This window comes from Marmota marmota, unplaced genomic scaffold (genome assembly GCF_001458135.2).
Source record: "Marmota marmota marmota unplaced genomic scaffold, marMar, whole genome shotgun sequence".
In the NCBI taxonomy this organism is placed as follows: Eukaryota; Metazoa; Chordata; class Mammalia; order Rodentia; family Sciuridae; genus Marmota; species Marmota marmota.
Genome location: NW_025999999.1, coordinates 18,706,927 through 18,720,903, shown reverse-complemented (window position 1 = coordinate 18,720,903; position 13,977 = coordinate 18,706,927). Strand labels below are relative to the sequence as shown.

At 31.1% G+C, this 13,977-nt stretch overlaps 1 protein-coding gene across 8 annotated transcripts in view; it reads right to left on the bottom strand.

Annotated features, from left to right (window-relative positions):
- Atrnl1 (attractin like 1) overlaps positions 1–13,977 on the bottom strand; it is a 708,669-nt gene that overhangs the window by 451,032 nt on the left and 243,660 nt on the right. For all 8 annotated transcript variants that reach the window (XR_007349210.1, XR_007349211.1, XM_048807394.1 and 5 more), the window contains 3 exons: positions 11,080–11,174; positions 6,695–6,773; positions 4,789–4,946 (listed from right to left, as the gene is read on the bottom strand). Coding sequence is in view for 6 of the 8 variants with exons in the window: in XM_048807394.1 (XP_048663351.1) it covers positions 4,789–4,946; positions 6,695–6,773; positions 11,080–11,174 (332 nt within the window). In the remaining 2 variants the exon portion in view is untranslated. The remainder of the gene's footprint in view (positions 1–4,788; positions 4,947–6,694; positions 6,774–11,079; positions 11,175–13,977) is intronic.

The window sequence follows — 13,977 nt, the reverse complement described above, 5'->3', positions numbered from 1 at the left end:
ATGAAATGGTGTCAAACTCATTAATCATGAGGGAAAGGCAAATCAAAACCACAATGAGCAGGCACCTCACACCAGTTAGGATGGCTACCATCAAAAGACAAGGGCTGGTAACAATGTTGGAAATAGGGAACTACTAGTAGATATATGATGATTCCTGAAAAAATTAAAATTAAAACTACCACATAATCCATCAATCCCACCTACTAGTATGTATCTGAAAGATATGAAACCAGTGTGTTGAAGAAATATCTAAACCTAAGCATCTATGGACAGATGAGTACAAACCTGAATGTGGATGAAATCCCATAAAAATTCCATATTTATGGTGTATATGTGTATCTGTATGAACACATATGCACAATGTATATATACATACACACACACACACACACACACACACACACATATATATATATATACACACACACTCTCACACACACACAAACATACACAGAAATATTAGCCTTTAAAAAGAAGGAAATTCTGTCTTTCACAGCAACATGGATAAACCTGGAAGATACTATATAAAGTAACTATACCAGTTCCAGAAAGACAAATATTTCATATCACCTACATGTAGAATAGAGGAAAACTTCACATACTAAAATAGAAAATAGACTAGTGTTTCTACTTGCTTGTGGTTGTGAGTGGGAATGAGGAGACAATGATCAGAGGAAACAAATTTTCAACTGTAAGATGAACAGTTTCTATAGATCTAATGTACTCCCTGATGCCTACAGTTAATAACAATGTATTACATACTAGAAATTTGCTACGAGATCTTAAGTCTTCTTACCATACACATACACAAAAGGCTAACTATATGAGGTGATTGATAAGTTAATTAGCTTGATATGAGGAATTAGTACACAAGGTACACTTACATCAAAATACCATATTGTTCACTCTAAATAAGTAAAAAATATTTGTAAAGTATACCCACAGAAGTTGATACAGATTCTTAAAAAGAAACTATCAGAAATTATATTATAATATATAACTGACCTTAATAGAGGGATGGCTTAGAAAAAAAGAGGAACTGGGGGGGAAAACTGACCTACTTTATTGCATTATCATTTATAACTCATTTGAACAAAAATAAAATAAATGAAAGCAAAAGACAAAAAAAAAACACTTGTAATATGATATTTTCTACAAACTATGGTCAAAGGTTAATGTGTTAAAGATATAAAACACTAATACTAACGAGGCAGAGAACATAAACAATAAATTAAAACACCCCCCAAAAAAGAATTTCAAGTAATAACAAATTGTGGTCAAGTTATACTTCAATTAGTAATCTGAGAAATAAGAACAAAAGGGAAAATACTAAGTTTAAGACAAGATTGATAATTAAAAATTACATTAAAATTTAGAATTTATTTTTGTCAAAACACACCATATTAGGAAAAAATGTTAAAATATAATCTGATGAATTGATATCCATCATGTACTAAGAATTAAAAGAATAAGAAAAAAAGAGCCACAGAAAATGTGCAAAAGTTTTGAACAATAACTTCATTAAAAGTAGTCCAAATAGTCAATGAGTGTAATACTTTCTGAAAACCACATTGTTCAATAAAAATTAAAAATTTAGGCTTATTCTGTACTAAACACATAATAAAATGTGTAAAATGAAAAAGATGGGTAGCACTAACCATTGATGATAATATTTGGAGAGATTAGAACTCTCAATCAAAAACAAAGGTAATCCAAATTGGAACAACCATTGTGGCAAAATTTTAGGCAGTTTCCACTAACACTAACAACATGACTACCCTATCCTCTGCATACTCAGCAGTTAGCTTCCTAAGTAAATATCCAAGGAAAATGAGTGTATTTTCCCACCAAAAGAGATGAACACGTTTTTATAGCAATTTATCAAAAGAGTCAAAAACTAAAAACAACCTAAATTCTCAATATTTGTGTACAAAAATATATTTCATTCTTATTGTAGACACATTTTTTAAAACTAGAATTCCATACCTATAACATGAATGATTTCACATATATAATAGTGAAAGTAATAAACCTTCTTTCTAGCACAGTACATACTATATGGTACCATTCATGTGAAGTTCAAAATCAGACAAAAGTCATACATGGTTGTAAGGACAATGGTAGTTACGGGAGGGACAATGACCCACAATGAATGTGTGAGGGAAGCTTCTGGGATACCTGAGTCGTCCATATCTTGATTATGTGGGGTAAGTAAAAAGTTCATCAAGCTCTATGGTAAGAGGTACATGCTTTATTATATTCCCCAGGACATATTATAATATTATTATATTCCTCAGGACTGATGATATAATTTAAATGAATGTTTTTATAATAAACATTAAAAATATAAAAGTGAAATGAGATAGTCCTTAAAACATAAACATAATAAATAATGTAAATTTCACATTCTACTATATGTTATGACACATTCTACTTTGCTGTTATAACAAGTCAAGAATATTGGAGGGACTGGGATTGTGGCTCAGTGGCAGAGCGCTTATCTTGCAAGTATGAGGCACTGGGTTCCATCTTCAGCACCATATACAAATAAATAAATAAACAAAGGTATTGTGTTCGTCTACAAATATATATAATTATATATATATATGTATATATATATATGTGTGTGTGTGTGTGTGTGTATATATATATATTAAGGAATATTGGAAAGAACATGTGGAATCTGATTATTCTAAATTAAAAACACCATTCCAGTTTTCTCACAAATAAGATAAAATGGAAAAAACATGAAAGGCCTATTCTCTTTATGTTTTCACAAAGCTATTTGAATTATTTTTAACACTAGGTTGTTAAACTCGACAAGGGAATACTCTGAGGACTACTCTACAGAGCTTTAAGATGAGAACCTGTCAGTATTCAATATTAAATACTAAAAAAAAAAAAGAAAAAGGTGAAAAAAATGAAGTATGGAAAAATTGGTACATTTCTAACATTAATTGTGTTGACATTTATTGATTTTCAATTACAGATTTAGGCTTTTAATGTTCAAAAAATCTAAGAATCTTCCTAGAATTCTAAAATTATAGCTTATGTGCTAATAGTTTATAGAACTCCTTTATCTAAATGTTTTACTAAAATTTGAAATCCAACAAAACTGAAGACTTGATCCTTTGCACCTCAGATATTCCCAGGAAGATATTTAAAATCAGAATAACTCATTCTTCTTAGGAGATAAAAAAGGTCAAGTAACATAAAATTAATTTTTAAAACTGTCTATTATAATATTATTATTTTATGTATAATAATTGCTTGATTGTTAAGGCCTTTAAATAAATATTACATGCTTTATTATATTCCTCAGCACTAATGTAATATTATTCTGTTCCTCAAAATACTATAATAATAATAATAGGAATTAGGCTCTACATATGTTGGCTGTCCCAATTATTTTCCATGTTGTATATTCACATATTGTATATTGGAAGGGTATATTCAAATTTCATTATAAAAATTCTAGTTTGGTCTATAAAGAGATTATAAGTATATTCTAAAAGAAAACCCAATCTACAAAGTTAATTTCTAACCATTAAATATTTATGTATATTGTAAAGTAAATACATAATTTAAAGTATAATTGCATGATCAAAACTAAACTATGGAAAAATTAAAATTAAAACAATCATATCAATTTTCATTACTACTCAGTAATCTCTATAGATGAGTCTTTCTTTCCTTCAATCATAAACTGAATAACCTAAGTGAAATCTGATCGATATTTGTGTATGAATCCTAGAAAATAAATTATACATCCTCAATGTTGTTAAGTTTTTGAAAGATTTCATGGAAATATTTCTGATATTCTTCTATCAATATCTAAGTCAATCACTAATAATTTAGAAAAACAATTCTCAAACTAATTCCCATAATTAAATTTACTGGATAGTAATTTACACTAATTTCTGAACATTTAAGTTTCCTTTATTTAGGTGATACATCAAATTTACAGAAAGAATGTTTTCCATAAATGTGTGATTTTAAAAATCATTTACCCTCCAATAGATGATCACATAGAAATTGGCACAAGTGAAACATGAAAGTACTTCTAGTCACAGGAAATAAGCTGTCTATTATTAACATAAAAGAGGAAATAATGATCTGTAAATCTTTAAAAGATTTTACAACCTAACAGTCTATAATCAATCAATCTTAAAGAAATAAATGAACGGGCAAACTCCAATATCAACATTTCTTTCATGAAAGCACAGAGTAGGAGCACAAGCCTTGACTATTTTAGACAGAAACAACATTCAAATGTTACCTAGAAATAAACTGGAACCTGTCAATAGCCTAGCTCTAACCATAATAAAAGTGAAACACATGAAACACAGTACAGATGAAGAAATCAATTATGAGTGGTTGTGGGTCTTAAAGAAGTAACTACCAATACTGATCACCTTAAATCTTTAATGAAAGATTAAATTATGTTTAGTAGACTATAGCAAAAATAAATTACTAAAAACAGCTAATAATTTCAAGTGGAATTGTACAAACAAGGAATCTAACCTCATTTAACTTAATTAATCAGAAAACCAAAACATCACAGATGTTTTCAGTTCTCTTGCATTCATTCAAAATTATAGTATATTCTTTGGTTGGTTCAACATTTGTATGAGTATTTTTATGGAGGCATTCATCATCACAGACCATCTTTTATATACTTTAGTATTGTTCAAGTCAGTAATATATCTTCATTTTGGACAAAAAGAGTACACTTTTGTAATGAAAATATTCAGTAATCATTGGAAACAAATACTCTTTAACACTTACCTGTATTTTAATGGGCCAGGAAAAGTTGCTGACATATACATAGAATGTAATGTTAGGATTGCTTCTGAAGTTAAATTTTTCATAGGAAAAACTATCTCTGTATTCCTTTATATTAGTCTTGGAAACTATAGGAGTCTCTTCCCCAGATATTGTTCCAGCTAAAACATAAATAACAAATTTATATAAGTCATATTAGGAAACAGGAATCTTTATTAATTTATATACATACAATACATTTAATTTTATAATTGCTCTTATAAAAAGACTATCAATATACATTCATACTTTTAATTTTGAATGACAAAGTAGAAAAGTCTAAAATATAAATTTAATGGGAATAGATTTAGTATCAATATTACTTTTGCTCTATATGTGTAATATGAATTGTGATGCATTCTACTGTCATACATAACAAATTTGAATTTTTAAAAAATGGTCTCCACCTTAAAAAAAATTACTTTAAAAAATGGCACATACTGAGGCAAGAGGATCAAGAGTTTAAAGTCAGCCTCAGCAACTTAGCAAGGATTTCTAAGCAACTCACTGAGATCCTGTCTCTAAATAAAATACAAAAAAGGACTGGGGATGTGGTTCAGTGGTTAAGTGCCCCTGAGTTCATAACATAAAAGAGGAAATAATGATCTGTAAATCTTTAAAAGATTTTACAACCTAACAATCTATAATCAATCAATCTTAAAGAAATAAAAAAAATACTACCACTAATTAAATGCTATGTAGTAGACTTCAAAATTTTATATTCTTTTCTAATAATAAATTGCATCCTATAAGTATAATCTTTATTTTTCAATTTGAAACCAGAACCTCAGAAAGATTAAAGCAGTAGCCCAAAATGTATTAGCTACTACCAGCAAATTCTTCTTTGGAATTCAGGCATATATGGCTCCAGAAACTGAGCATCTTCTACTAACTACTACTTCACAGAGATTTCCAAACAAATTGGACCATATTTTCACATGTCTCAATCCAATTAAAAAATGGGGAAAAAATCAATTTATTTGACTTACCACAAATTGAACATCACTAATTTAAATATATTGGGAGAAGGACATAATTTAAAACATGAGCTAAATGCTCAATTAGTTAAACACATATTGGTCACTCAATAAGTATTCACTGAAGTTAACCAAATGTAACAAAGTGTTTCAACCAATCTTAGCAAGAGTTCCACCTTAATAAATATTAGAAGTAATTAGAATTAGTATTCTAAGTAAATGAATTAATTTTCAATTTGGTATTCCAAAATCACCTTAAAATGTATATTCTTGGATTTTTAAAATGTATATTCTTGGATTCATCTCCCACATAAGTAGTGAAAAATGAGCATAAAATTTCACAATTTAACATAGAAGTTTAAACTTTTTCCTAGTTAACACTTTTCAAAAGTCAGAATTTTCAACTGAAAGCCTTACTATGGAAGACATTTTGTGCAGTCTTTTCTTGATTTCCTCTTAGCACTAAAGCTGACAAGGAGTATATTTCTAAGCTTGAAAACAGTAGATTAGTTACTATTTTTATCAGCATACATAGAAGAATTTCATTGTTTTATGTAAATATTAAGGTTAATAACTAAACTTATAGTTTCAATTGTGAACTGAATAACTGAAATCTCAATCTCTTCAGTCATTAATCTATATTAACTAAAATCACAGCATTTTATAACATTGCCATTTAAAAATAATTAAGAACTGTATATTTTTAGCCATGTAATTTTAATTAACTAAGGGTAAAAGGTAACAAAGTAAGTTTGATTCATGTTGCTATTTATTATCTTTATCAATACTCACACAATGACTATAGTATATAATTTTTATTTGATTTAGCTAAGTGAACAGAACTTCAATATAGAAGCTTATCTGAAAGAGAAATAACACAAAATTTTTTTTACCTGTTGAGCCAACGGACCATGTAATATTGAGATTAAAGTTGTTTGATGCATTAATTGAAATATCCAAATTTTTGTTTGACTACCAAGAAAGAAAATATAAAAGTTAAAACATTTAAAGAATAGCAAGATACATATGATTTAGTCTACTAATTTATATTTGTCAATGCTATATTTTTCAAACCATATATTATGTAAATATTCAACTGAATAGGTATAGATGTCATTCATGATTTTTAAATGAAAAAAAGTCTGTAAAAAAAATTCAGAGTAAGATTTAAAGCTCTTCATTTATCTCCTCTACTATGACTTGGACTTTTGAATAAAATGGAGATATAATGACCTCTTTCAAGAATATGTAAATCAATGGATGTGTAACTGATGTGATTCTGCAATTTGTATACGGGGTAAAAATGGGAGTTCATAACCCACTTGAATCAAAGTGTGAAATATGATATATCAAGAACTATGTAATGTTTTGAACAACGAACAATAAAAAAAATTTAAAAAAAAAAAGAAGGGAGCATGAAAAAAAAAGGCAAGGCTCCAGCCATCATGAAGATAGGTAGGTGTCATCAATAATATTAGATATGGGGAAACAGAATGCCTTCATTTTCTTTCTCTTTTTCTTCAACTTCAGACAGACAACCAGGGGATTAAGAAGGAGAACTTGCTCATCAATCTCTATCTAGAAAGGGTGGGATTTTTTAAACTATCAATGATATGACACAAAAATAATCGCTATTTTTATAAAAGCAACACATGTTAGAAACAATGTGTCCCTAGGAAGCGTAAATCCTATTTTCTCTTGAAGCCCTCTTTGTAATTGTTTGTACATTATCATGGGCAGAATTAAATTAAATGTGAAAATAACTTGTTGTAAAGGCTATACACAATTTCTAATTGATAAAAAACCTACAAACCTCTTGTATTTTCAGTTCATTCTCTATAAACTCCAAGTTTAAGTATTATTGAAATAGGTATTACGGACCATGTAATATTGAGATTAAAGTTGTTTGATGCATTAATATATGCCATAACTGAAACCCTATAAAAACCACTTAGGGTTCTTTTTTTCAATGCTGTTCCAAAAGATATAATTCTATGGTTATCCCAGAAAATTATTAAATCCATCATTAAGAATGTGGGTGAGTTCAATAATGTGATTCAAAAACCTACTTAAGAAACTGCTCATATGAAAGACTGACTAGAAGTGGTCAACAGTGGGTTGAAATTAAGTCTGTTGTTAAAATGCAAGAAAATGTATAAAATAACCAAGACATCTGCTGTTTGTTATTATTTTCTTATAGGATAAGTAGGAAACCTTAATCTATAACCCAATATTAATATTAGAGATTATTCCCAGGTGAATATATCTTTAATTAAAGATGACTAACACAAAACGATGTCACAAGCACTCTTGTGACACTTCTCATGATAGTTTAGCATCAGAACATGTGTCTGGGATCTTGGATTCAATTGGCAAGATAGCAAACAGTAAAAGTGAAAGCTTGGGGCTGGGGTTGTGGCTCGGCGCTACAGTGCTCACCTAGCACATGCAAGGTCCTGGGTTCTAGTCTCATTACCACGTAAAAATAAATAAATAAAGGTATTGTGTCCAATTACAACTAAATATTGTGTCCAATTACAACTAAATAAATAAAGGTATTGTGTCCAACTACATATATATATATATATATATATATATATATATATATATATACACACACACACAAACACACATATACACATACATGCATAAATATATATATATATGCATATATATTTTTAAGTGAAAGCTGGGACATCTGAAAGCACTAGGGATGGTAAAGGAACACACTGAAACTGTAGCAATCTGATCATGCATGTATGACATCATGGGTGATATTGGGAGGAATATTACTATTGAGTCAAATATCTCACTGGATTTAAATTTTTTAGATACTCAAAACACCCCACATATTTGCAATTACTATTAACAATCAAGAAATGGTAAAGAATGAAACTCTGATTCTGTTATAGCATGTTTGAATCCTAACAGCACTACATTAAGTAAAATAAGCCAAATACAAGGGGTCAAATACAGCATGATTATCTCATTATGAAATACCTAGGACAAGAAAAGTCAGAGACAGAAAGTACAATAAAGGTACTAGGAGCTGAGGGAGGGAGAATGCAGAATTATTTCACAATAGACACAGACTTTGTATTAGAGACAAATGAGAAGATTCTAGAAATGGATAGTGGCAATGACTGTACATTATAACTATATTTCTTTTTTTTTTTTAGTCATTGATGGACCTTTATTTATTTTATTTTATATGCAGTGCTGAGAATCAAACCCAGTCCCTCACATATGCTAGCCACGTGCTCTACCAGTGAGCCACAACCCCAGCCCCATTATGACTATATATATACATATATATTTTTTTAATATTTTCTTTTTTGGTTGTAGTTGGACACAATACCTTTATTTTATTTATTTTTATGTGGTGCTGAGGATCGGACCCAGGGCCTCAAATGTGCTAGATGAGCCCTCTACCGCTGAGCCACATCCCTGGACCTATAATTATATTTAATGCTACAAAACTGCATACCTACAAAGTGAGTGGTTAAAATGGTAAATTAATTTATATATTTACCACAATAAAAAGCAGCCAATGGATTAAAATGGACTTCTAAATACCTACACAATGATAATATACTTGCTGACATTATTAACGTATTTTAATAGAAACACATAGTGCAGACAGGATTGTATTTGAAATAAAATATCTTTAAAATATCTATAAAAACCATTTAAACGTCAAAACCTTAAATGTATTTCCAAGAATTCCTTAAAGCTAGGGAATAGCTAGGTGTGGTGGCTCACACTTGTAATCCCAGCAAGTCAGGAGTGTAAGACCAGAAGATCACCAAGTTCAAGGCCAGCCTCAGAAACTTGGTAAGACCCTAAGCAACTTAGTGAGACCCTGTCTCAAAATAAAAATAAAATGGTCTGGGATATAGCTCAGTGGTAAAGTCCCTCTAGGTTTAATCACTAGTACCAAAAAACAACAACAAAACCCTAGGAAATAAGGAGTAACAGAATAAACCTTTTATTGTGGGAAGGCAAGATCCTATTTAACTAGAAAAGGAAACTTTAAGAAATTATATAATTTATCAGTAATTCTAATGACATTTTTTACTGTTTTCATTTCAAATTTATTGTTAGCTGGGTTTATTACATGAATAAGATATTTTTAAACTACATATGTATTTGCTTACATGTATGATTCAAAGACATAACCTCTAAAATATCATGATAAAAGACTATATATATATATAGAGAGAGATAGATATATAGATATAGATATAGATATTTTGATATTGGTGTTTGCCCAGTGCCTAGAGAAAAATATGTATTTGCCTTATTAAAGGCACTAATCTGAAGGAGGACTTAGTACTTACTAAAGAGAAAAGTTATACAGCACAGGTTCATCTTTATGCATGTTTTAAAGATGGTTTGGTCATTTATAAACATCTGACACAACCACTTTATTAAGCTTATTTTGGCTCATATTTTTGAGTTTCCAGTTGGTCCAACCACTTTGGGACAGTGGTAAGGCAGACAGGTTTTAAAGAAAAGGAGCTCAAAATTTTCAGAATATATTTAGATGTTTCACCTCTTGAATACTAATACATAAATATGGATTAATATATAAATAGAAATGTATATGTATAATGTACTCATTTTTAAATTAGTTATTTTTGTTTCCAAAAATTAAAATTCCACAGAAATAAGCTATATGGTTGATATTTCTATTCCTTAGGCTTTTTAACTTATAAAATCTCAAAAGGATATTAATATATGTGTTATTTCATGACAAACTTAAACCCTTTCCTTAAACTGATATGTTTATATTAAAATTTATAATTAAATTTTCATACATTTAAACTTCCTAAGGTTGTAATGTTATATCACTGACGAAGTGAGCACTGTACAGCTCAGCAAAACCAGTGGATTTAGAAAAATGACAATGAAAATCTACTACTATAGAATGGTGTAAAAGCATGCTTTGATTTGTAGCTTTCAAATTTGTAGTCTCTTTCAAAAGAGACTACTCTGATATTGACTGCATATTTATGATCATAAATTGTTATAAAAGTAAACATACAAATAATACATAACTTAAAAATAGGAACATTCGCAATAATATGAAATACAAATTTTCTGAACTAAAAAGACACTTAAATTGTATGAAAAGAAAAAATTCATAGGATTAGTTTTTTCTATAATATCCCTAAAATTTGACACTTTTGAGAATGAGAAAAGTCACAATTAAAAATAGAAAAGCTGTATCACTTAATCCCAGTATAATTATATTATAAAGACACCATTTCCTCACCTGTTCTGGGTTTGCTATGAAGTTTATGGCGGTATGGTGGCGATCATCTTCCTGTAACAAGCTGAAGGTGAACTGATAGTCAATCAAAAGGCTGTCTGCAGGGGAAAAAAATAGAGTACTCATATGCACTTTTAAAAAACTGTAAAACTAAAGTTAATGGAAAATATATTATACACTATATTTAAAAATTATCCTCATTAAATACAAGAAGCCTATTGAAGACTAGCAAAATAATTATTACCTTTAACAGTTTCAAAATGATTATTGATGAACACATAAGATTAAAGAAATTCACAGAAAAGACATTTTTAAATCTTTATCTCTAGCAATAAACATCAAAACATACAGTTCATCCTAATTCCTCCAAAATCTATTTGTACAATTAATGTTTATAATTATAAAAAAACAGAACAACCATAATAATTATATTTTTTAATTCTTTTTTGTGATTACAAAAGTACTTTGCAAATACCAGACATTCTAGAAACTGTATAAAAGTAATAAAATAAAATAAAAGCCATCCATAATCTTATACTAAAGAGAAATGAAATTAACCTTTTGGTGCATTTTATTTCAGCTAAAATTCTATAGACATAAAGATAGAACTTTTGTTATCCTACTTTCCTAAAATTTTAATTCATTGAAAACATGAACTCTAATAATTATATTTCATTATATACACTAATTCATTTACTTGTTCATCTTGTGATAATTATTAGCTTTAACAATTTTAAAATGATTATGTGATGAGTACTGAGATTAAAGCAACTCACAGGAAAGATATTTTTAAATTTTGTCCATACATCATGCTAAAACCAAGATGAAGAATTGAAATGTTATAGGATCTGCAAAGTTTCATGTGCCACACAAGGTGGAGTCCTACTCATAATGTTAAACTGCCAGCATTGTAATAAGTGCTTTAAATTATTTAAATTATTTTATTTTTATTTTAAGTAATGTTTCCTCGAACTCCAGTCATTGTCTAATCAAATTCTTGACCACATATTCAAGTGTGATTTTGTCCTGGACAAAAGGACAGTCAGTGTAGGTAATGAATGACTGAGTCAGGAAGATGCAGGCTGACTCAAAGGAAATAAAATGCTAGTACCTCCAGAGTACATCCCCTTCCTCCTACCTATTGCCAAGGTTACCTGTTCATCATAACCAGGAGTTATTAATATGTATCCCTGGGTGGCTTCATTCCTACCCTTGGATCACTTCACCTTTAGGTCGTGTAGGCAGGATGGGAGAAGGGGGCATGAGAAAGTAAAATCTAAAATCTATAAAAGGGGCAGGACAACACTCTCACTCCCTTGGGCACCAGCTTTGGAACCCCTCCTCTGTAGAGAACTCTTGTGTTTCTGTCTGTCTCACTATCTCTCCGGAGGACTGCTTCCCACCCCGCACCAGCCCTCTGTTCTATCCCTTAAATAAAACCTTTTGCTCTTGCTCCAGTGTTTCTCGGGTGTTGATTCTTTAGCACCAGGGGATTTGGGACCCAGATCTTGATTTATTTTCAACACTGGTATCATCTCTGGTTTCAAATGGGTGCTCATCCAGGATCATGACCAAGGTAAGCTCCTTTGCATTCACCCCACATTTTTCTGAGTTGTGTCTTTCTGTCTCTTTCTTTCTTTCTGGAGGACAATAATGTGCACTGCTTGGCTAATTAAATGCAGTTAGTACAAGCTTCAATTCTTCAAGACTCAGGTTACAGGTATCATGGCATAGGTGGCTTCTAAATCACCTATCCTGTAATTCAGGCATGTTGGATTTTGCCAAATGTTTCTCACTATCTTATCCAGGCTCAGAGTGCATTTGGCCTGAGTATACAGTGTCTCTAATCCTAATGTGCCTTTGGATGCATGGAGATGGACAAAGGGTTGGGACAACTGTAAGGATCTGGCCGAGACCACTCCCTGGTGAACCTCAAAGATTTCTCCCCCAACTCCCTCTCTCTGCCGCCCTTATGGGATATCTGTGGTGACTAAAGCAGCACTGATTAAAAGCCCCAAAACACATGTACCTCCAAATGAGCCATACTGCACTCCCCCACAATCACTCCTCCCCAAGCACCCCTCTCCTCTCACTGATCAGACTCTAGCTGCTCAGACTCTAGGGTTGTGATAGGGACAAGAACTGGTTCATAAGGAAATGCCTGCATTCACTTTGTTCGAATATTAAGCCTTTACAAGCCTGTTGGGATTCCCATTGTTGTTTCTGTGCTCCTGTGTGATCTAGGAGCATCTTTGGCTGCAAAAAGGAGACATATTCAATTCACCCCTTAAGTAAACTCCTCTAAGAAAAGAGTATTAAGCATATAACAACCACTAGATGTTCTCCATACCCTCTGGGGATTCTTTTATCCCACAAGCCCGAGAAATGCACCCCATTATAGGCTTTTTTTCCATGGGTTATTACATTGGAAGTTTATAGTGGCAGGAGAGTTCAGTCATGCCTCTGAGTCTGAATTTCCAAGGGTCTTTGGCATGGGGCAAATGAAGCCCTTGATATTCTGCCAAGGAGCCAGAAATAGAGTTAGCAGAACCAGGTGGTGAAAGACAGGTTTGCTGGACTGTCAGAAGCTCATAGGGAGATGTCCCTAGTGAAATGGGCAGTTTTCTCTGGCATGGTCACCTGAGTTCTGTTTTCTCATACTCAGATGGGAGCTTCATTCTCAGCCATTATGCCAGGTTCACCAATAGCCTGCATAGTGAAAAAATTGGGATTTTTACTTTGTTCAGAGGGGAAACTTCTCCTCAAAAAGGAGAGGTGGAAACTGCTAGCCAATACAGGCTCTCGGAGCTAGATGCACAAAAAGTGTCTCATTTTCTTCTGCTGCCAGGCCAGTGAAATGACATAATCACAGTTGGAAAAAGTATATCTCATAATTTTGTG